General features: G+C 46.6%; 2 protein-coding genes across 2 annotated transcripts in view; one reads left to right on the top strand and one right to left on the bottom strand.

Moving 5' to 3' along the window:
- The window catches only part of LOC127055110 (cytochrome P450 4B1-like), a 41,740-nt gene extending 35,161 nt beyond the window's left edge, over positions 1–6,579 (bottom strand). The window contains exon 1 of the mRNA XM_050961725.1: positions 6,370–6,579. Coding sequence (XP_050817682.1) covers positions 6,370–6,579 — 210 coding nt within the window. The remainder of the gene's footprint in view (positions 1–6,369) is intronic.
- LOC127055116 (cytochrome P450 4B1-like) overlaps positions 1–22,988 on the top strand; it is a 202,061-nt gene that overhangs the window by 131,489 nt on the left and 47,584 nt on the right. The gene's annotated exons all lie outside the window — the stretch shown is intronic.

Raw genomic sequence — 22,988 nt, 5'->3', positions numbered from 1 at the left:
TCCCAAGTGTCTGACACCCCCAACACCACCACCACCAGGCTGGCGTGAGTTAGGGTTGCCAACTTTCTACTGGCACAAAACCAAACACATTTGCCCCTGCCATTCTCCTCCACGGCCCCACCTATGCCCCTCCCCTTCTCATAGGGCCTACCCCCTACTCACTCCATCTCCCCTCCCTCTGTCACTTGCTCTCCACCCTCACTCACTCGCACATTTACACCGGGCTGGGCCAGAGGGATAGGGTGCAGGAAGGGGTGAGAGCTCTGGCTGGGGGTGCAGGCTCTAGGGTGGGGCCAGAAATGAGGAGTTCAGAGTGTGGGAGGGGGCTCCAGGCTGAGGCAGTGGGTTGGGATGTGGGCGGGGTGAGGGCTCCGGCTAGGGGTGCGGGCTCTGCGGTGCAGCTGGGGATTTGGGTGCAGGAGGGTGCTCTGGGCTAGACTGAGGGGTTTGAAGGGCAGGAGGGGGATCAGGGCTGGGGCAGGGTGTTGGAGTATGGGAGGGGTACAGGGTCTGAGTGGTGCTTACTTCAAGCAGCTCCCAGAAGCAATGACATGTCCCCCTTCCGGCTCCTATGCGGAAGCCGCGGCCAGTGGCTCTGCGCACTGCCTGGTCTGCAGGCGCCGCCCCACAGCTCCCATTGGCCATGGTTCCTAGCCAATGGGAGCAGTGGGGGCAGTGCTTGGGTTGAGGACAGTGTGCAGAGCCCCCTGGCTGCCCCTATGCATAGGAGCTGGAACGGGGACATGCTGGCTGCTTCCCAGGCACTATGCAGTGGGGAGGCTAGAAGGGAGCCTGCCAGCTGGAGCTGAACCACTGCTGGTTTCTGGGGGCCGGAGGAGGGGGAAGAAGAGGGGAGCAGAACATGGGTGAGGATTGAATCAGGGTCTCTCATGTCCTGGGTGAATTCTCCAACCTCTGGGCTAATGGTTATAAGAGAGGCTGCCTTTTCCTCCCCACTTCCAGTTTCATTGTGTGGAGTTAGTCATTCTGAGAGCACACCTACCCACTCAGGCCCTGCAGGTGAGACTGGCAGGGCAACACCTCCCTGCGCTGGCTTTGAGTTTGACTGAGGCTTAGGCATGAGAGAGAGATCATAACACCTCATGTGAGGTGTTGTGCAAATGCCAAGAGGCAGAAGCTTAAACGCTGAGGGGTTTGAGTCCATCCTTGGACACATGGAAACTGCAAAAGACTTATATTGAGATGCGTGAGACAGGGGGGGTCTATTGGACATGGATAGGCCTTTGTATTAATATGTTTTATATGTCTTTGTGTTCCTGGCTTGCTGAGATTCTTGTGCAATCCAAACACACTAAGGGGTTATTAATGCCAAATCCTAATGCTGTTTATGCAGCTACCTGGCCTTTGAAGCTTTGTCTACCCTGGGCAAAGATGAAGTAACTGGTTTTACCTGTTTCAGAACAGCTGGGAAACAAAGGCCTCACAAACTGTATAGAAGTGTCAGCTTAAACTGACTGAGAGGGCCCGCATTTGGATCCAGCCAACTGCCAGGAACCTTTAACCAAGATCAGGGGCGGCTGTAGGTATTTTGCCACCCCAAGCACGGCAGGCAGGCTGTCTTTGGCGGCATGCCTGCGGGAGGTCCTCGGTTCTGTGGATTCGGCAGCATGCCTGCGGGAGGTCTGTTGAAGCCGCGGGACCAGCGGACCCTCCGCAGGCATGCCACCGAAGGCAACCTGCCTGCCGCCCTCACGGCAACTGGCAGAGCGCCCCCCCGTGGCTTGCCACCCCAGGCACATGCTTGGTGTGCTGGTGCCTGGAGCCGCCCCTGACCAAGATGGAAACACCTGCTCCAGGATATGAAGGACTGGATCCTGCTAGGCACACTTGGTAAGATGAAGCCAGCATATAGACTGTCAATTGTTCTGGATGTTTTCTCTGGAAGGCTTTTGTCCTTAAACATCTGTGATGGCTTCCTGGTCTCTGATAAACCGCTGTCATAGCCCCTGAAAAAGAGAGATCCCGACTGCAGGTGCTACAGGATAATGGCAGTGAACTGCTGGGGGACTGCATGCCTGAAACCATGGTCTGGAGGGACAGAGTCTGCCTATAGAGAGGTGTCAGCAGGAGCCCTGAGACCTAAACAAGGCCTGTCCTTAGGCATATGCAGCATACAGGGCTGCATAGGGCACCTGGAAATTTGGGGCACTATTGGGTCTTAGTTTCCACCCTTCCGGCTCTTCCTAATTCTGTTCTGACCCCTCCTGCAAGCTCCCACAGGTGGCTGCTTCTAGGGTGACCAGATGTCCCAATTTTATAGGGACAGTCCCGATTTTTGGGTCTTTTTCTTATATAGGCACCTATTACTCCCCACCCCTTGTCTGATTTTTCACATTTGCTGTCTGGTCACCCTACCTGCTGCAACCTGGTGACTCTTATTCTGGAGGGCAGGGCAGGCGCTACCATTTAGGCGACCTAGGCAATGGCCTAGGGTGCCAGAATTTTTTGGGGGTGCTATTTTGCCGGGGGGGCGGCCTGCAGATCCAGTGGACCTACTGCAGTCATGCCAGTGGACGGTCCGCTGCTGGAAAGGCTCCGGTGGAGCTGCCACCATCATTTCGGCAGACGGTGTGCTGGTCTAAAGGCTCCGGTGGACCTACTGCAGTCATGCCTGCGGCAGGTCCACCGGAGCCTTTAGACCAGCGGACTGCCTGCCGGCATCACTGCGGCAGCTCCATCGGAGCCTTTCCAGCAGTGGACTGTCCGCCGGCATGACTGCAGTAGATCCACCAGACCCGCAGGGGGCGGCGAAATGGCCGTCCGCCTAGGGCGTCAGAAACCCTGGCGCTGCCCCTGCTGGAGGGGATCTAGTAATGTAAAGGTGAAAACGCCTCCAGCCTGCCAGACCGGTTAGCACAGCATTGAAACTGTTGAAGAGCCATTCAAGTGGCAATGAACCTATTTCACAGGTATTTGCCAAATCTCCAGGTATATGCTGTCAGTTTCTGAATTTACTGACAAACAGCTGTGCATGACTGTCATCTTTACTCAGAACATGTTAGTCTACAGGACCTTAGTTTAAAATTTGCTTTAAAATATTTCATTAGTGAGTTGGTGAATATTATAAAATCACATTTTCTAAAAAAATCCTTGCATAGATTTTTAGATGCACAGTCATCTTTAGCCTTAAATGCTTGGATCTTCAGACATGTTTTTTTAAATAAATCCTTCAAAAGACCACCCTTATCTAAAATACACATTTTAATTACAATGGGCGGGGGGAACTTGCTTCCAAAGTCTTCCTGTCCTTTCTGCCCATCCCTTTCTCCCTTTACGTGCCCCTCCCCCATTGAAGAGAGCCCTTAAAGGGACAACACCCCGTTCCTTCCAGATAACTGGACAAAGAGTTCCATTTCTTTACTTCTGACTATCTAATGAACTAGGTTTAAGAGAACCGTCCAGCAAAATCAGTATCTAGTAAGATATAAAATCCTTTGTTATGCCTAAAATCTTTGGAAACATTTTTTAAAGTTGGTGACATTTCATAAACATGTCTGTTATGGAGATCACCAAGTAAATTAGTGTTCCCTTTTTCTAAAAGCAATCCATATTGTTATGAACACACTAAACCTCTGTGACTGATTAATTTAAAATAATGTCTTTGTTTCAGTGAGTTAAATGTGTAGTAATCTGGAATGATTACTTTATGAAGGATTAAGAGTACATTTAAAATATAAAATCAGCTTAGAAATACTGATTAAGAAAAGGGAAAACAGCACCAGGCATTCCTCCATAATTAATGTTGTATTCAGTAAGACAAGTTTTTGCAAATAAATCTCTGACAAACTTCAGGGGATATCCAAAAAACCTATGACATTTTTTATTCCCAAATGTGGTGCTTTTAATGTCAGTTGCTTCATTTGGGTTCAGGGATTTGGCTGGAACGGGGTGAGCAGGGTGGGGGACGAAAGAGGAGGGAGACAGTGAGAAGAGGGCGGGGCCTGGGGTGGAACAGGATTGGAGTATGAGCGGGGCCACAGGCCGAAGAGGTGGGCTGGGGAGCTAGCATCCCCAAGCAGCGGCTTCACCCACCGGCCATGACAGCAGGTAAGAGTGGGTTGGCTCCGGCACACCAACCACTCACTGCAGTCTCTGTAGGCAGGGGCCATATTCACAGAGCCGAATGCACCACCGCTGCACAGTCTGCGTGAGGGAGAGGGTATGAGGGTCTCTGTGGGGAACTGTAACTCTCCGCCACCATGAGGCAGGCCGGGTATCTCGGTATCCTTTGCTGCCTCGTCCTTCTGCCCTCTCTCCCTCCCCCGGGCTGCCATCAGGCATAGAGGCACCAGTTTAATAATAGTGTTTAGGGCCCCATAAATCTTCAGGCCAGTCCTGGACCTAAAGGGGCATCCCTTGAGCAGACAGGGGTCAGAGGTGGAGAGACTTGAAACTGTGCCAGCTGCTAATGAAGATAAACTATCAGAGTGTGAAATAAAGAGAAGAAACAAAATGTAGAGCAATGACTGACACCACTCTGTGATTTCAATCTATTTGAGCTAAGCAGGTTCTCTTCCTGAGGGACAGATGCTCAGTTTTTGTTATTTGAGCTGTTGTACAACACATTGGCAAGAAAACTGGCTACTCGGTTGCCATTCAGTGTAACTAACTCACTTGTGTAACACAATATTCCAGCTGAAGTAATGGCCCACAATTCAGGAGTGAGTCATTTTGGCAGTTCTCTTTGTATCAGTTCAAGCCCCCCACGTCAAGTCCTTCCTATGCACGCTCAAGTGAGTTGGTAGAAGCGGCAGTGCAAAATGGCAAAGAACTTGCTGGGTTTTCTTTTTTATAAGCCCTGGCAGATTCAAGGAATCTAGCCTTGGCATTTTCAGACTGTTGCAACACACCCCACGCTGCTTGATTAGGATTGCCAGGTCTGAGGTTTGTGGGAAGAAGGACAAAGTACTTTGTTTACCATTTCATTTTTGTAGAAGGCTTCACATGAGGCAAGTCTCCTATCCCTTACCTTATCCCTGTGCTCTGCTCTGGTGGTAAGAGGGGATAGAAAGCTGACATAAGGCAGCTGGGGATCCCCAAGTCTCAGAGGCTGGCATAGACACCTTTATGCCACATGCTTTTGACCCCCTGGGATGGAGGGTGTGCTGGGGTCAGTAAGGGAGTGACTGGAGTACACTGTGCTCCAGGAATCCTTGGCCAATGGATGGCTCTTAGATGCCCCCAGACAGCCAGGCATATTACAGAGCAGCCCCAAGACTGCTCTAAATGACACCAGAGTCTGAAACAGTCCCCTACTGTCCCCAGGATTGGGGAAAGAGAGATGCAGAAAGCTGATGTGATGCCACCTTTCCGTCAGCTCAGTGCCACTGATAATCCAACCCCCAAAGTGGCCAATTTTTTGGGGACTAAATTCTGCATTCCTTACTGACATTAGTAGTCTCACACTTAATCATATGAATAACCCTATTGAGTTCAGTAAATATCTGACCTTCAGTGTAAGAACACAAGCATAGATTTGGACCTTGCGTCTGCAAAGAAATTACTGAATGGGAAGCATGCAAAATAAGTTAAATAAATAACCTTGCTCATAGATTATTTTCTACTGAAAGTTTAACCAGAGTTTTCCTGTCTCAAATCCCTCTTGCCCCCATCTGATTGTTTCTTCTGTGGCTACTTAAATGGAAAGCACACACTGTATAATGTGTGCTACACAATGTTATGCACGAAACATAGCTCTAATGATATTAGCCTAGAGGCCAGGAAGGTGGAGTTGTTTCTCTATTTCTCTTTTACTTCATAGGAGCACTGTCATTGCCATAATAGATCAGATCAATGGGTCCATCTAGTCCAGTATCTTGTCTCCAACAGTGGCCAATACTATCAGATGTAGAAGATGGTACAAGATACCCTGCTAAAAACAGTTATGGAATAACTTGCCCACAAAAATAGGGGGAGGTGGTTTTTTTTAAGCCCTCCTTAGCTACTCGTTGTCATATGTCTCGAAACACAAGAATTTATAACTCTTCCAAACTCCTGGAGTAACTTTTTTTTAAAAATCCATAACCAAATAACCCTAATACTTCAGCATTTATAGAGTATAAATGTCTTTAGAGCATTGTACCATTATCAATTTATCCTCTCAACATCCACTGATCAATGTAAACATTATTATTCCTCCTTCACCATGAGTAGGCAAGAGGTTAATTGATTTCCCCACCCCTGCATTCTAGATAGCAACTTTATATCAGAGCTTGGATTATACCTCAGGAGGTCCTGACTCCCAGACCTTTGTTCTAACCACTAAGCAGGCTGTCTCTGTATACAAGAAAGTTGCTTTTGGTTTTTCAATTTGAGCTTTTAAGTCTTCACAACCACCTCTTTCCTTACCTCATGGACGTTGCCAAAAAGCCAGTGGACTGGAGGGCCTGGAAAACTCTGCAGTGCTTTGTTCAGCTTCCTTCTCCACTGATACAGCTTGATTGCTTTCAGCACCATGTAGGCCAGACAAAGCACAGTGAGCAGGTACAAGATTCGAGAGACATCCTTTTTCAGCCAGCACCAAATTGCGGTTATCAGTCGCACCACGACAGAAGTCATCTTCCTGCTGTATACGTCCTGTCCCCACCAGCAAATGCACCATCCAGTTTCTCTTTATAGGTGTTCCAGCTGGCAGACTGATCCAATGATATCCTAAGAGGTTATCACACAAGCAGCTGATCTGCTGCCAACTTTACCTGGGGGAAGGACCAGAAGAATGTGCTTAGGTGTTGCCGCACTTAGAATTGCAACACCTTAAGTATTGCTCTGTTCAAAACTGCAGTGCTTCACTTACTGAGGTTCTTTCATTTATGACTCCACAGTAAGAAGCCTGGGCTGGGTCACTTGGGGCTGATGTTGTTTTGCTGCTTCCCAGATGCCAGAGTAAATGTTGTTATAGCAAGGATACAAGACCTCCTGTCTCTACCAGTGACAGCCCACATGGGAATATGTGTCACTAGCTAACCGGAATTTGAGAACACTTCAATCTGCTTGGTCACTCAATTACAGACCTAAAAGACGCAATTCTCAACAACAAAAACAGACTCCAATGAGAAACTGCAGAACTGGAATTAATTTGCAAACTGGACACCATTAGATTAGGCTCAAATAAAGACTGGAAGTGGATGGGTCATTAGACAAAGTAAAAACTATTTCCCAATGCTAATTTTTCCCCTACTGTTACTCACACCTTCTTGTCAACTGTTGGAAAAGGGCTATCCTGATTATCACTACAAACTTTTTTTTTCTCCTGCTGATAATAGCCCACCTTAACTAATTAGTCTCATTACAGTTGGTATGGCAACACCCATTTTTTCATGTTTTGTGTGTGTGTGTATAGATCTTCCTACTGTATTTTCCACTGCATGCATCCAATTAAGTGGGTTTTAACCCACAAAAGCTTATGCCCAAATAAATGTTAATCTCTAAGGTGCCACAAGGACTCCTCATTCTTTTTGCTGATCCAGACTAACACAGCTGCCACTCTGAAACCTCAAGAGAAGGTTAATGCATGGAGCATGTTATCCTACATCTGCCTGATCCTGGGTTTCTTACACTTTCATCTGAACCATCTGGTCCTAACCACAGCTGGAGATGAGATACTGGACTAGCTGGACCATAGGTCTGATTTAGCCATGTCTACACTTCCACAAAAACCACCCCTGAGCAACATAAGGTTTGCCGGCATAAGTGCTTGTGTGCACAGCACTATGTCAGTTGTTTTATTATGTCAAAGGGAGAGCTCTCTCCTGTCAGCACAGAGCGGCTACGTGAGCGATCTTACAGCGACACAGCTGTATCAGTGCAGCTGTGCCACTGTAAGCTCGCTAGCGCAGACATGACCTTAGTCTGAGAATTCTTTCTATTTCTGTGTGGACAATCTTCCCAGCGAGCTTGCCAGAGTCGAGCATTAGAGAAAATATCTGAATGATGATGTTGGAAACCATCCAACAATGTCACAGGCATCATTTTGGAATCAATGATCATTGGAGTAACTCCTGCAATCAGAGCCTGTTTGGACTGCACCATCTCCACACAAGTAAAATGGATGCCCACCTGCTAGACGGAGACTTAGCAAGGCTTGTTCGATGGGCTTTAGGCAAAGTGCTTTTCACCAAACTCAGTTGATTTGGCTAATACTTCCAATACACAGCATAAGGCAAGAGATGGAGTTCTTCTAAAATAAGAGGTGGAGGTTACCCGGTGGGTTAACGTATTAAATTCCCTGCACATAAATGCAGAGACTGGGGAGGGAACCGGCACAGCAAGATTCTGACAATTTTGATCGGACAGCTGGGATGATCCTCATCATTGAATGGACACTGGGGACAATCGTCATAAGAGCTGTGTTGTTAATGTTTATTTTTATTTGGGGCAGGGCATGTTGTCTTACGCCTGGGCTACACTAGGGGGAGGGGGTCGAACTAAGATATGCAACTTCAGCAACGTGAATAGTGTAGCTGAAGTCGAAGTATCTTAGGTCAACTTACCTGGCCGTCCTCACGGAGGCAAGTGGACCGCCACGGCTCCCCCGTCGACTCTGCTTACTCCTCCTGCTGAGGTGGAGTACAGGCATTGATCCAGGGATCAATTTTATCGCACTGAGACAAGATGCGATAAATCAATCCCCGATACATTGAACACTACCCACCGATCTGGCAGGTAGTATAGACGTACCCTTTGTCTGTGCCTGAACAGCAGCTAATACGGTGAGGTCATGGGGCTCCTAAGCTCATCCTCAGTAATAATAATTAATAAACAGTTTTAATAACAGTAACTTCTATCCACCCATCTTTGTAAACCACATCCATCACTCCACACATCTCAGCACCTCCCAAAATTATAAAGTGTGCACACAGAGACTAAATTCTCCCTCTTGTGCCTTCCTTTTCAGATAGCAAGGCTAGCAGAATGTTTTTTGCCAGCACCACTGTAAGGGTCTGATCCTATTGCCATTGCAGCTGATCGAAAGATTCCCATCATTTTCACTTGGGAGTTGAATTGGGCTGTAGGAGTCCAACATTTAGAGCTGGTGCTACAAAAATGCCAGCAGGAGCTATCCAGTGGCTGGAGAGACCAACTTTTGGAGCATATCTTCACTGCAGCGTTTGGCACCTGGTCTGAGCACTAGATTTGCTCACTGTAAAGTCCTACTTGCATTACTGTGTGCTCACCGCAACTGCACTCATAGGCACCAACTTTTCCAGGAGCCGGTGGGTGCTCAGCCCTGCCTCGACTCCACCCCTGCCCCACCCCAACTCTGCCCCTCCCTGCCCCATTGGACCCCTTCCCCAAATCCCCCTCTCAGCCTTACCTCTTCCCCGAGCATGTCGCATTCCCTCTCTTCCCCATCCCTCCCAGCGCTTGTTGCCATGAATCATCTGTTTTATGGTGGGAAGAACTGGGAGGGAGGGGGGAGAAGCAGAGCTCAGCATGCTCAGAGGAGGAGGCAGAGCAGAGGTGAGCTCGGGGGTGGCAGGGAGGGGAGCTGCCAATGGGTGCAGAGCACCCAACAATTTTTCCCCGTGGGTGCTCCAGCCCTGGAGCACCCACGGAGTCACAGCTTATGGCTGCACTTTCCTGCGTGTGTCACTGGGACTTCAGGTATCACATCCCAGGGTTCTTTGTGCCACAGAAGCTGAGCCATTCTGTGATTCCTTCCCAGCAAAACTCATCTGTCCTTCTGGGCATGAATGGGGAACTGTGGGATGGATGACATCATCTGGGGCTCAGTGAAAGAGGAGCATGATTGTAGAATTCAGGAAGTCCTAGATGAAACTAGAGCTACAAAACTTAAACTAAACAGGGAGAAATGTGTTTTAGGGGTTACAGAACTGACTTTTGCTGGGGACATGATTTCCAGCAAAGGTGTAAAACCTGATAAGAGGACGATTTCAGTCATTGAAATGATGCCATGTCCCCTGTCAAAGAAAGATGTCTAATGGTTCCTCTAATTATCTTGGTAAATTCATACCTAATCTATCTGTCAAAACAGCAGTTTTGAGAAAACTTCTAGAAAATAAAAATGAATGGTACTGGAGTGCAGAGCGGGAGGACTCATGGGAAGATTTAAAACAGCTGCTACAAGAACCAGTGAAGTTCTATACACTAGGAAGACCTACTACGATCTCAGCAGATGCTTCACAGTCTGGGCTAGATGCAGTGATTTTATGAAGCATGAGGGTTGTTGGCAACCAGTGGCATATGCACCTAAATCACTGGCTGAGGCAGAAACCAGATACGCACAGATTGAGAAGGGGCTTTTAGGAATATAGTTTGCCTATGAAAGATTCAATCAGTATATTTATGGACAGACAGTTGAAGTTGAAATAGAACACATTATTTAGCAAATCGCTGAATGACTGCACCTTAACGATTCAAAGAATGATAATAAAACTGCAAAAATCCGATTTGGTTGTGACCTACATATCTGGTAAATTCATGTTCACTGCAGATGCACTTTCCAGAGCAGTGGCTCCCATGAAACCAGGGAGGACTTTAAAGACAGAGCTGCAAGACTATGTAGCTTTGATTGTAAAGTCAATTTCCATAGCTAACAGGAAACTGCAACAAATAAGAGAGCAAATAGAGAAAGCTGAATCATTGGGAATCCTTAAAGAAGTGATAATTAAAGGATGGCCTGAAGAAATAAGCAGTTGCTATCTAAGTATAAGAAACTATTGGAACTGCAGACATGAACTTACTGTGATAGATGAGGTGATTTTCAAGGGCAGTAAAGTTGTAATTCCAACAAGCCTCCGAAAAGAAATGTTGTAGAAGATCCACGAGGGTCATTTAGGAATTGAGAAGTGCAAACAACGAGCACGCATGGTGCTGTATTGGCCGCGGATCAATCACAACATCTCTAATGTGGTAGGAAACTGCTTCCCATGTTTGAAATACAAGACATGCCAACAGGCAGAGCTACTAAGACCTCATCCAGTTCCACAAAAAGGCCTTATGAGAAGATCGGCACTAACTTATTTACCTGCCAATTAAAGGATTATTTAATAGTCACAGATTATTATTCTCTGTATCCAGACATTTGCACACTGCCTAGTACTAATAGTAAATCAGTGATAGCCGGCATGAAGGGAATCTTCTCCAGACATGGAATTCCAGATGAACTCTTTAGCAATAATGGACCACAAGTTTCCAGTGCAGATTTTAGGCAATTTGCCATAGATTGGGATTTTCATCACAAAACATCAAGCACAAATTATCCCCAATCAAATGGATTTGCGGAAAGATCTATACAGACAATAAAGAACATTATTAAAAAGACTTTTGACAGTGATTTGTATAAAGCATTACTGATTTACTGAAGTACGCCCTTGGGGAATGGCTTTTCTCCAGCTCAGATGTTAATGGGAAGAAGGATCAGATCTAATTTACCAATCACTGATAACCTGCTGAAATTTCATAACAATGAAACCATACAGAAGATGAAAGAAAATCAGAAGTGGAAGCAGAACTATTATTTTGACAAAACGGCCTGTGATCTCCCACCTCTTAACCCAGATGACAGTGTGCCTGAGGGATCACACTTCTAATACTTGGGGCCAAAGTAGTACCATTAAAGAACAGCTGCATCCAAGATCTTATGTAGTCCAGACAGAGCAAGGGGGACACATTTCAACATAATTGGAGGGATTTACGAATAATCCCAGAAAATTCCAATATGTTGACAGGAGATGTGAACTCTGGCATTTCTCATCTGACTGATCCTTTATCAATGCAAAAACTAGGGAGAAGGGATAGCTCAGGGGTTTGAGCATTGGCTTGCTTAAACCCAGGATTGTGAGTTCACTCCTTGAGAGGGCCACTAAAGGATCTGGGGCAAAAATCAGTACTTGGTCCTGCTAGTGAAGGCAGAGGGCTGGACTTGATGACCTTTTGAGGTCCCTTCCAGTTCTAGGAGATAGGTATATCTCCAATTATTTTTTTTAAAAAGGAGAAAATATCAAGGAACAAGAGAACAACTCCAGACTCTAATGAAAGGCTGATCCTGAGAAGATCAGAGCAGGAGATTAAACATCCTGAAACACTCATAGAGACTTGGTAACCTGCCTGGAGAAGGGGTATTTGAGGAAAGTGAATGGTAAAGACTCACGCGAGAGTGATGTCTGGGTAACCACTCCTCTCACATTGGGTTTATGGAAATATACTACATGGGATGAGAATGTAATGCATGAGTTATTAGATAGTTGTTAGCTGTTTATATATGTGGATTAGAGTTAATTTTCCTTTCTTTAAGAAGGAAGCTGCAGAGATATGTTCATAGAAGATTATAATTTAGAGACGCTACTTCATAAGGGACAGTATTACAAACATAGGAATTTGAGGAGGTTCCCTGGGGCAGGGGTTGGGAACACTCACTCCAGAAGCTCTCCAGTTTGTTTTATTAAAGTTTTATTTATTTTTCATTCACTGGTTTGTTATTTAATGAACTCCAAGATCATTACAGTCTCAGTTTTTCTTCTAATCAGTGGTGGATTAGCCACTGGGACAACGGGGCTCATGCATAGGGGCCCCAGACACTTGGGACGTCCTGGAAAAATGGGCACCCCCACATGTCAACCTACTCCTCCTGCCTGGCGTGCCTGCTGGGGAGTGGGAGTGGGGCATGGGAACTTGTCCAGCTCTGTCCACCCAGTGCTCCAGCAGGGGAAGACTCCACCACTCCCTTACCTCGCTCCCTGGCAAGAGCGCCACGTAGGTGGAGTGATGCAAGCCCCCAGGCCCTGACCCCATTTCCCCAGCAAGAGTGTGTGTGTGTCGGGGAACGGGGGCGGAAGTGCAGGCAGAAGGGATGGGGACGTGCCCCCACTTCTTCTGTCTCAGGCTCCCACAAAAACTTAATCTACTTCTGCTTCTAATAAAGAAGGAAATCCCTCAATGTTGTCTTTATCTCCTTCATAAGAGCCCAGTAATATCACATGGTTTCAGGAGTGGGGTGAAGAGAAATGGAGCTGCTCAGAGCCCCAACAAAGTTCAAATGCAGCAGACCAATGGAGCCGCTGGGAAGGTAGATAAACAAAAGATTTTCCTTAATATAGCTGTGTCAGAAGCGCTAGATGTACATAACAATCTGCAGGTAAGCCAAGAAGGGCAGGCTAGTTATGAGGCAGTGCTGCAAAAATCTGTGGCATACTTTGCTCCCAGAAGGAAGGAGACTTTTGAAAGAAACAACTTTCATAGGAGAGCTCAAAAAGAAGGAGAAACTTTTGAAGAATTTGTGACTGGCTTGGCAGCCTGAGATCAATGGTGGAGAGCTCACAGGTTCCGTAATTAGAAAACTCATTGTTATGGGAAGCAGAGAAATAAAGCTCAGAAGGAGGCTGCTGGAAGATCTAGGCTTGCATTTAGAGTGCTTAAAGCAGAGAGCTGACTCCATCTATTGCTGTAAGTGAGCGTTAAGTAAAGGCAAAAGACAATGTGGAAAGGATAGTGTTTGTAATTGTGCAAGGGCGAAGAACACCAATCCTAGGGTTGCAAAAGTGTCAGACCCTGGGCCTTATACAGAGTGTGTTCTTTAGAGGGGGAGGGGATCACATATCGAGGACCAGTTCCAAGATGTCTTTAAGGGGACTGGAAAGCTCTCAACAGAGTATAAGATAGAGTGGACTGAAGCCAATAGTCCCATAATACACCCCCCCTTAGGAGTGCACCTCTTTTCCCCAAGCAGAAGCTCAAAGAGGAACTGGACAAGTTAATTGCACTAGGCACCATAGAGAAAGTAGAACTGACAGAGTGGGTCCATTCTGTAGTAATGGTTGAAAAGAAAGATGGACACCTTCACCTACATCTAGACATCCATAATAATACGGAAGAGCGGGAACATTTTCCTATATCTACAAGGGAAGAAATCTTTGGAGAAGTGATTGATGCCAAATATCTCCACACTAGATGCATCAGTTAGTTTTTGGTAGATGCCCTTAGGAAAAAAAGTAGTACCCATTTGTGCACTTGCCTTTGGGAGATACTGCTTTTGCGGGCTACCTTTGGGTTATATCCTGCACCTGAAGTGTTCCACAGAAAAGCACAACAAATATTTGGTGGTACTGGAGGTACCAAAGCATAGATGGATGATGTTTTAATCTGGGGACATATGCCAGAGGAACATGACCAGAGGCTCCAAAGAGCACTAGAAAGAGCTTATTCAGTAGGATAAAAGCTAAATCAACAAAAATGTAAATTTAGGGTCTGAGAAATATACCTGGGAGAGAGGCTGATAGAACAGGAGATACAAGTAGGCCCCAGTGGGGTACAGGCAATTGGCCCTAACAGACAAAGAGGAGGTTCAAAAATTCCTAGAAATGGTAACTTTGTAGGACAGTTTGTACCTAGATTGATAGACTTTAAGGTCAGAGGGGACTGGCATGATCATCTCATCTGATCTGCACATTGCAGGCCACAGAACATCACCCACCCACTCCTGTAATTGACCCCTAACCTCTGTCTGAGTTACTGAAGTCCTCAAATCATGATTTAAAGACTTCAAGTTACAGAGACTCCACCCTTTACTCTAGTTCAAGCCAAGAAGTGACCCATGCCCCTAAGGTGACCAGACAGCAAGTGTGAAAAATCAGGACGGGGTGAGGGGTAATAGGAGCCTACATAAGAAAAATACCCCCAAATCGGGACTGTCTGTTCGCTTTTTTTTAACTGCCACAGCACATTGAATGGATGTTTTCAGAGAACTATCCATAATGACTCCAAGATCTTTCTTGAGTGGTAACAGCTAATTTAGACCTCATTATTTAATATATATAGTTGGGATTATGTTTTCCAATGTGCAGTGCTTTGTATTTATCAACATTGAATTTCATCTGCCATTTTGTTGCCTCGCCACCCAGTTTTGTGAGATCCCTTTGTAACTCTTCACAGTCTGCTTTGGACGTAACCATCTTGAGTAGTTTTGTATCATCTGCAAATTTTGCCACCTCACTGTTGACCCCTTTTTCCAGATCATTTTTGAATATGTTGGATAGTACTCATCCCAGTACAGACCCCTGGGGGACACTCCTTTTTGCCACTCTCCATTCTGAAAACTAACCATTTATTCCTACTCTTTGCTTCCTATCTTTTAACCAGTTACTGATCCAGGACAGAACCTTACTACTTATCCCATGGCAGCTTACTTTGCTTAAGAGCCTTTGGTGAGGGACCTTGTCAAAGGCTTTCTGAAAATCTAAGTACACTATATCCACTGGATCACCCTTGTCCACATGCTTGTTGACCCCCTCAAAGAATTCTAATAGATTGGTGAGGCATGATTTCCCTTTAGAAAAACCATGTTGACTCTTCCCTAACAATCATGTTCATCTATGTGTCTGATAATTCTGTTCTTTACTACAGTTTCAATGAATCTGTCAAGTGCTTAAGTTAGGCTTACCACCTGTAATTGCCAGGATCACCTCTGGAGCCTTTTTTAAAAAATAGGCATTATATTAGCTATCCTCCATCTGGTACATAGATGTGGACATAGAAGAAACCATTAGAGCTTGTGAAACATGACAGAAATACAGACCCAGTCAAGTAAAGAGCCCATAATATTTACTCAGGAGAGTTTAGTTCCATGGTAAAAGTGGGCATTGATTTGTTCACATATGCTAGAAGAAACTGTGCACTGGTTTGTAATTATTTATTGCAGTTTCCAAAAATAGAAAGTAGAAAACACTACTGCAAAGAAGTGGGCATGACAAATAATGGGCCACAGTTTGATGGATGTGAGTTCAGACAATTTGCTAACAAAGGTGTAAACTAGGGCTACTTATTCAGCCAATTACTCAGACAAACAAGTTTGTTTACATTTACGGGACATACTGCTGCCCACTTCTTATTTACAATGTCACCTGAAAGTGAGAACAGGCGTTCGCATGGCACTGTTGTAGCCGGCTTTGCGAGGTATTTATATGCCAGATGTGCTAAAAATGCATATACCCTTTCTTGCTTTGACTTATAGGATCTAAAGTTTTACATTATTTTGGTTTTGCATGCAGTTGTACAAATAATAATTCAACATTTGTCAATTGCACTTTCACGATAGATTGCACTACGGTACTTGTATGAGGTGAATTGAAATATGCTATTTTTTTTGTTTATCTTTTTTACAATGCAAATATTTGTAACCAGAAATAATATAAAGTGAGCACCATTCACTTTATATTCTGCATTGTAATTGAAATCCATATATTTGAAAATGTAGAAAATCATGCAAAAATATTTATGATCAATTTAAATTGGTATTCTGTTATTGTTTAACAGTGAGATTAAAACTGATTAATTGCAACTATTTTTTGTAATCGTTTGACAGCCCTAGTGTAAAAATATTACATCTCATCCGAGATATGCACAGTCTAATGGTCTAGTGGAAAATGGCATCCAAATAATTAAGAGGCTGTTTAAAAAGGAAGAAGAGTCTAACTCTTACTCAAAATTGCTGCCCCCTTAAAGCATGGTGGAACAGAGTGCAGGGAGAGAACAGGTGAGTCTGTGCTCTGATCACTCAGAAGTTTATTAGCTCCCCTTGAGAAAGCTGGAAGCAGTAATTAGACAATCAGGTTGGCCGGCTTGGTGGGATCAGGAGCCACTTACCCCATAAATCCAATAAAGCAGGAAGGAAGTGCCAGGGGGAAAGAGAGGGATTAAGGCTAGTTGAGCCCAGTTAAATGAAGGCCTCAAAGGAGAGAGACCTCTGTTCCCCTGGGGTCCTGGGGAGAAGGCCAAAAAATTATGGTGGTGCTGTATACAGACTGTTGCATAGGAATTGTTATGGAAATGGTGGTGAATACTTAAAATAAAAGGATACAGTGAAAGTACAATCACTCAAATCTGTGCATTTTCTGTGGGGAAAAAGGTGGGAAAGGAGTCACGCCTCGTTACACGTGGGTTGTCGCCAGCAGAGGTTTTGTTCAATATGTAAATGAGGGAATGATCCTGCTATTGTGGGGAATTTTCCTGGCTTCTGCACTACCCGGGTGAAATGGGCTAGTGCAAGGATCTGAGTCCTCGTTCCCACTTCCTTTACCCAGAGGCCCCCTGCCTTCGTGGACTCCCCTTCCACTCTCTTGTCTGGCAGAGTCCTTGTAACCCCACCAAGGCTGGGCCCAGGATTCCTGGGGGGCTCAACCCCCAACCTTGCTGTGGTCACCCAGGACTGGGGCTAGGGTGTCCCCACTCCGGGGTGCTCTCTCTGCAATGGACACTTCCCTAACTCACTGATCATTACATACATTTTAAAGCAAATACAATTTATTTAATCAGCAATTAATTTAAAAAAGAATAAGGAAAAATGGGGAGAGGGTAAAGGAAACACATCACCCTGCTCTGTGGCAGGGAACATCACAAACAGTGTCTCTGGAACATCAGGGCAGTTCATAGTCTGTTCCTTGTAGGTCCCAGGCCTCCTTCTCAGGTCCTGGCTGTGCTGCAGGGATGCTATGGTTTGAGCACTTGCTCTGGTGGTGGCCACACACCTCTGGGCTTTGGGTGGTGGGACCCTTCTTCCCAGCATCCGCCCCCATTGAGTTAAGATCCCCCTTCCGGTCTGGCCTGCAAGGACCCTTGGTTGGGGATGTCTTTCTGCACTGGCCCTTTGCCCAGGGTCCCTCCTTGGCTGGCCCCAGTAGCTCACTGCACCCGGCTCCAGCTCCACTGTTCTAGCTCCGGCTCCACTCGGCCTCAGCACTGATGCTACTGCTCTGTCTCCAGCCCCTGGGCTGCCTCTCTGGCCCCCTCTGGCTCTATGGCTGCAGCTCTGCTCCCAGCACAGGGTCTTCTCTCTCCTTAGCTCGGCCCCAGTCTGTCTGTCTGACCCAGGGCAATTCCAGCTCACACGGAGGATGGAACCTTTCTGAACCCCGACTCCGTCATTAGCCTGTTTGCCCTGTCAATCAGGCTAACCTGGAGCATTGGCCTCTCCCCATTGCCCCTAGGGACTGTCAGTCTCAGGGTCCTGGTTTCCCATCCACACTTCCCCTTCCTTTTGGTACTGGGACCTAGCCAACCAAAACCCGTCACAAATAGAAAACTGAAAAGAAGAAAGCCTGACTGTGTAGAAATTGGTGTAACAGATAAAATGGCTTCACTGTGTATAAGAAAACTGACCAAAAGAAACAAAAAGTTGATTATGACAGGGGTCATATGAACTTCAGCCTTTGCAGCAACATGATCATGTACAAGTATGTGAGGCAAGAACTTGGTCACAAAAGGCTGGGATCTTTCACAAAGTGGCTCCTAGGTCCTACGAGGTTGTCACTCCTGAGGGAACTGACATACAGACGGAATAGGAGATGCCTCTAGCAGACCCCTGGATGAAGGGAGGGCAAGGAGACAAGAAGTGAGACAGCACGGGAGGCAGAATCTAAATCCGCAGAGCTAGAACCAGGAAGGGCCATGGAGGAGTCCACAGAATGGGTGCACATGGTTGGTACTGAACACCACTGTAGGGATTTATCATCCCTATACTGATCTGGGTAGAAAAGGTGCAGCGCTGGACCGGGGTCGTGTCCGGGCACTCAGGGAGGGTTGGCGTGGGGCTGTCTCGGAGAAGCGCCGGCATGACGGAAGCCCGACTATAGAAAAGAAGTAAACAAGGCTATAAATCACTCTTTATATAATCAGGGATCACGTCGTTGCAATTAACCAATCAGTAATGATTAGATGCATGATGAGCGCGTGACATTTGCCCGCTGTCCAATAAGGAAAGATTATAACATGGTTTGGTGCTGCGTGTTAAGTGTTATGTAATGTAAGAGATGGCTATATAATAAAGCCGTGAATAAACAGATTTGATTCAGCCTGCAACCACATTGGTCGTGTGCTTTGTCCGGTCCGCATGAGATACCACAAATGGTGACCCCGACGTGATCCGATCCGGCAGGACCTGGTCGATGAGTTCGAAAGGAAAGGCAGAGGTAGCGGCCGCGGCAGGAGGTAACGACGGGATATCGGCTCCTGGTCGTCCGAGAGAGACGTTCGTGAGCTCACAAGTGAGCGGCTGCAGAAAATAGTATGGGTTCCGCTTTGTCAGCGGAGGAAAAAATGGTGCATGATTTTTTGTTATGCACTGCTGAGAAGCAGGGAGAAAAGATTCCCTCCGACACGCTGTCCCAGTTGTTGAAGTGGGGACAAAGGCGCGAGTTTTTTATTACTCCAAATACTGTTTTGGATAAAGCCGTTTGGGAGCGTGTGGGATCTGAACTATGGGAATCTGTTTCGCATGGCAACAACGAAGCCATATCCCTGAGCCAAATATGGTGCAAAACAAAAAAGGTTGTAGAGACACTCGCCGCGGAGGCAGAAGTGCAGGCTGTGGTTAATAATATTTTTCGGCCAAAAGAGGAGCCGCCCTGTGTGTTGCCGGTTGGCGCCCGGGAGTTCTTTGGGGGAGAAGAGACTGTAATTCTGCTAGCCCCCAGTGCGCCTGAAATCGATCCTAGCACCGTCCCGCTCCCAAAGGATCCAGATGAATCCTTGGAAAAAATGGAAGCCATCAATGCAGGGACGGTTGAATTCCAGGAGGAGATCAGAAGGCAAGGTTTTCAATTGCAAGAAATGCTAAATAAATTGTCCCAGATGGTCGGGGAGGACCATCCTCCGCAATCTCGTACATTAAAAACCCTGCACGAAATGTCTGAGCCGGGTTTGTCTAGTTTTCAGAGAGCATATAAGACTAAACCGCCCGATAAAACCCCACACTCGGGTGATGTTGTCACCCCCTGTCGCCGCTGCGGGCGTTGGGGTTGTAATGTGGGATGTACTGAGCAGGATAACCCCTTTGTGGGCAAGCCGCTGGAACCTAACAATCCCTTTACTAATAAGCCACCAGCATATTCACCTGATGCTGTGGGTCCGGGGTCTCCGGATCCGGTGCGGCGGTGGCATGGACTTATAAAGGAAGCCCACATAGAAGGAGAATTCTTACCTAATGCCTTCCCGGTTATTACACCGGACCCGAACAATCCTGCTAGGCGACAGTGGGCGCCATTGGACTGGAAACTTGTCCGTGAGGCACAAAAATCAATAATGCCCTACGGCATGAATAATCCATGTGTACAGTCCCTCATAGAGCAGGTATTCGTCGGACAAGCTATGTGCCCTTATGACTCGTCAAAGTTTGCTGATATGCTTCTAACACCCACTCAAAGGCTATTGTGGAAGGATAATTGGTCAAAGCGTGAGGAAATGGCTCTCATACGTAAAATTGATTTGTCTGAGGACAATCCTCTGCGTTATGCCACTCAGGATATGCTTATGGGAACTGGAGTTTATGCGGACCCGCAACGGCAAGCTCGTCTTGATCCTCGGATTTTACAACAGTCACAAGGACTGGCTCTGGCCGCTTTTAAGGATGTACCTCAGATGGGTAAACCGATCCCGCCATACGCAAAAATTGTCCAGGCTCCTTCTGAGCCTTATTCAACGTTTCTCGATCGACTTAGAGAAGCGATAGATCGTTCCCCTAATTTAACGGCCGAAGCAAAGGCAGCTGTTGGACTTGATCTCGCTACACAAAATGCCAATGCCGTTTGTCGTTGTATTTTGGCTACTCTACCAAAGACTGCTTCCCTGACAGAAATGGTGGAAGCCTGTAACAGAGCATCAATATACGAGGAAACTAACAAAGCGGAAATACATGCAAAGGCTCACGCATCAGCACTGGCAGTGGCCCTTCGACCCTTGGTAAGGTCCAGTAAGCCTTCCCGCCCGTCGGGAGTTTGTTTTGCATGTGGAAAGCCGGGACATATGAAAAGGGACTGCCCGAATAAAAATACACGGACGGGAACCGATAATGCAACAAAGGCTTTTGCGGGAACTTGTAACCGTTGTGACAAGTTTGGGCACCGTGGGTCCGAATGCCGATCTCGTTTCAAAAAGAATGGCACACTGCTGCAGGGAAACGGGATACGGAGTGCCCGCCGGGGGGGCGTGAAGACACAAGAGTTCCCCAGCCCCAAACTGGTTGTTTGGAATACCTTACAGGAGCCACCCGAGGAAGTGCCGGAGTGGACTTGGCCACAGCAGCAGATATATCATTGGAAAACAATAAGGTACAAATCGTTCCTTCCGTAGTAAATGGCCCTCTAGGATACGGACTTAGTGCTCTCCTAATTGGCCGCTCCTCTATGTCTAAACAAGGACTCTTCGTACTGCCTGGCCTTATTGACGCGGATTACACCGGAAATATCGGAATAATGGTCCGTGCCCTCTTCCCTCCGGTTAATATTGTGGCTGGTACTCGTACTGCTCAATTAATTCCATTTCAAAGTTCTGTACCTAAAACTAAAACAACGGAACGTGGGCCTCATGGCTTTGGATCTACTGATCCCCCACAGATAGCTCTTGCTATGACATTAACGCAACGCAAACCCTTGCGGGCGGTGTGCCTACAGGGCCCAGATGGCCGCCAAATACGACATGAAGCCCTCTTGGATACTGGAGCCGATGTGACTATTGTCCCAATCCAATTTTGGCCTGATTCCTGGCCCTTGCAAGATGCTATGACCTCAGTCAGGGGTATTGGGGGGACCCAACCCACTCGCATCAGTACCTACTATATTACAATCTGTGATGACGAGGACCCTGCTACAACAGCGAAGGTACGTCCTTACGTTCTCTCTGCTCCCGTCTGGCTGATAGGTCGTGCTTGCTTAAGTCAGTGGGGAATTATTTTACATAACTCCCCTTTTGTTTAGCGGCCATTGAGGGGCGGCAGATCCTGCAATTGGAATGGTTAACCTCTGCTCCGGTATGGGTCGCTCAATGGCCGCTGCCAGCTCACAAGCTCGCCCGTGTACAAGAATTGGTCCAGGAACAGCTTGAAAAGGGCCACCTTGAACCTTCCTTAAGCCCCTGGAATTTTTACCATTTTTACCCCAATTTTTACCATTCCCAAAAAATCAGGAAAGTGGCACCTGTTACATGATTTACGAGCAATAAATGCGGTCATAAAAGACATGGGGACCCTTCAACCAGGCTTACGTACCCCTACGATGCTCCTTCGTAATTGGCCTCTCCTTGTAATCGATTTAAAGGATTGTTTCTTCACAATTCCACTTCATCCTAACGACAAGGACAAGTTTGCTTTCTCGATTCCCTCTATAAACAAAGCCGAACCTGCTCAACGATATCAGTGGACAGTGCTTCCGCAGGGCATGAAAAACTCACCCACTATTTGTCAGCTTTATGTGGCCTGGGCGTTAAAGGCACTCCATCGCACACACCCCGAATGGCTTATTTATCATTATATGGATGACATTCTTTTCGCGGGGGCAACCCTTAATGCTAAGATGGCAATTTTGGAAATCACTTCCGTGCTGCAATCTGCTGGCCTCACCATAGCCCCGGACAAAATTCAACAACAAGCTCCTTATTATTATCTAGGCACGCACATTACTAACTCTATCGTACGACCACAAAAACTGACTATTAATCTCACTATTCGCAACCTGCATGACGTCCAACGCCTGGTCGGAGACTTACAGTGGGTCCGTGGGCTTTGTGGCATCTCTAATGAGGATCTGGCTCCCCTTCTTCAACTTCTATAAGGAGGCCGTGATCCAGCTGAACCTCGCTCCTTGCGACCACAACATGAAGTTGCCCTCCGCACTATTGCCAATAAGATTACGCTTCGGTATTCTGGCCGCATTCTCCCGGGTTCACCTGTGTCCCTGGCGATTCTCTCCAGAGATACCTCCCTGGAAGCACTGCTTTTTCAATGGCTTCCGGATCTACCTGACCCTCTCGTCAGACTCGAATGGATTTTCCCATCCTCTCAATTTTCCAAAACAGTTATCACTCGATTGGAAGCCATTGCATCACTTATTGTGACAGCCCGCGCCCGTACAGTTACAATTACGGGCGCTGATCCTGATGTTATTTATGTACCTTTTAATGCTCCTTTACTCTCCCACATTCTTGCTAATGATGTCTCTTTTGCTGTTGCTTTGTTATGTTATACT

The sequence above is a fragment of the Gopherus flavomarginatus genome, chromosome 7 (genome assembly GCF_025201925.1).
Source record: "Gopherus flavomarginatus isolate rGopFla2 chromosome 7, rGopFla2.mat.asm, whole genome shotgun sequence".
Taxonomy (NCBI): domain Eukaryota; kingdom Metazoa; phylum Chordata; order Testudines; family Testudinidae; genus Gopherus; species Gopherus flavomarginatus.
This window is presented reverse-complemented; position numbering and strand designations above follow the sequence as displayed.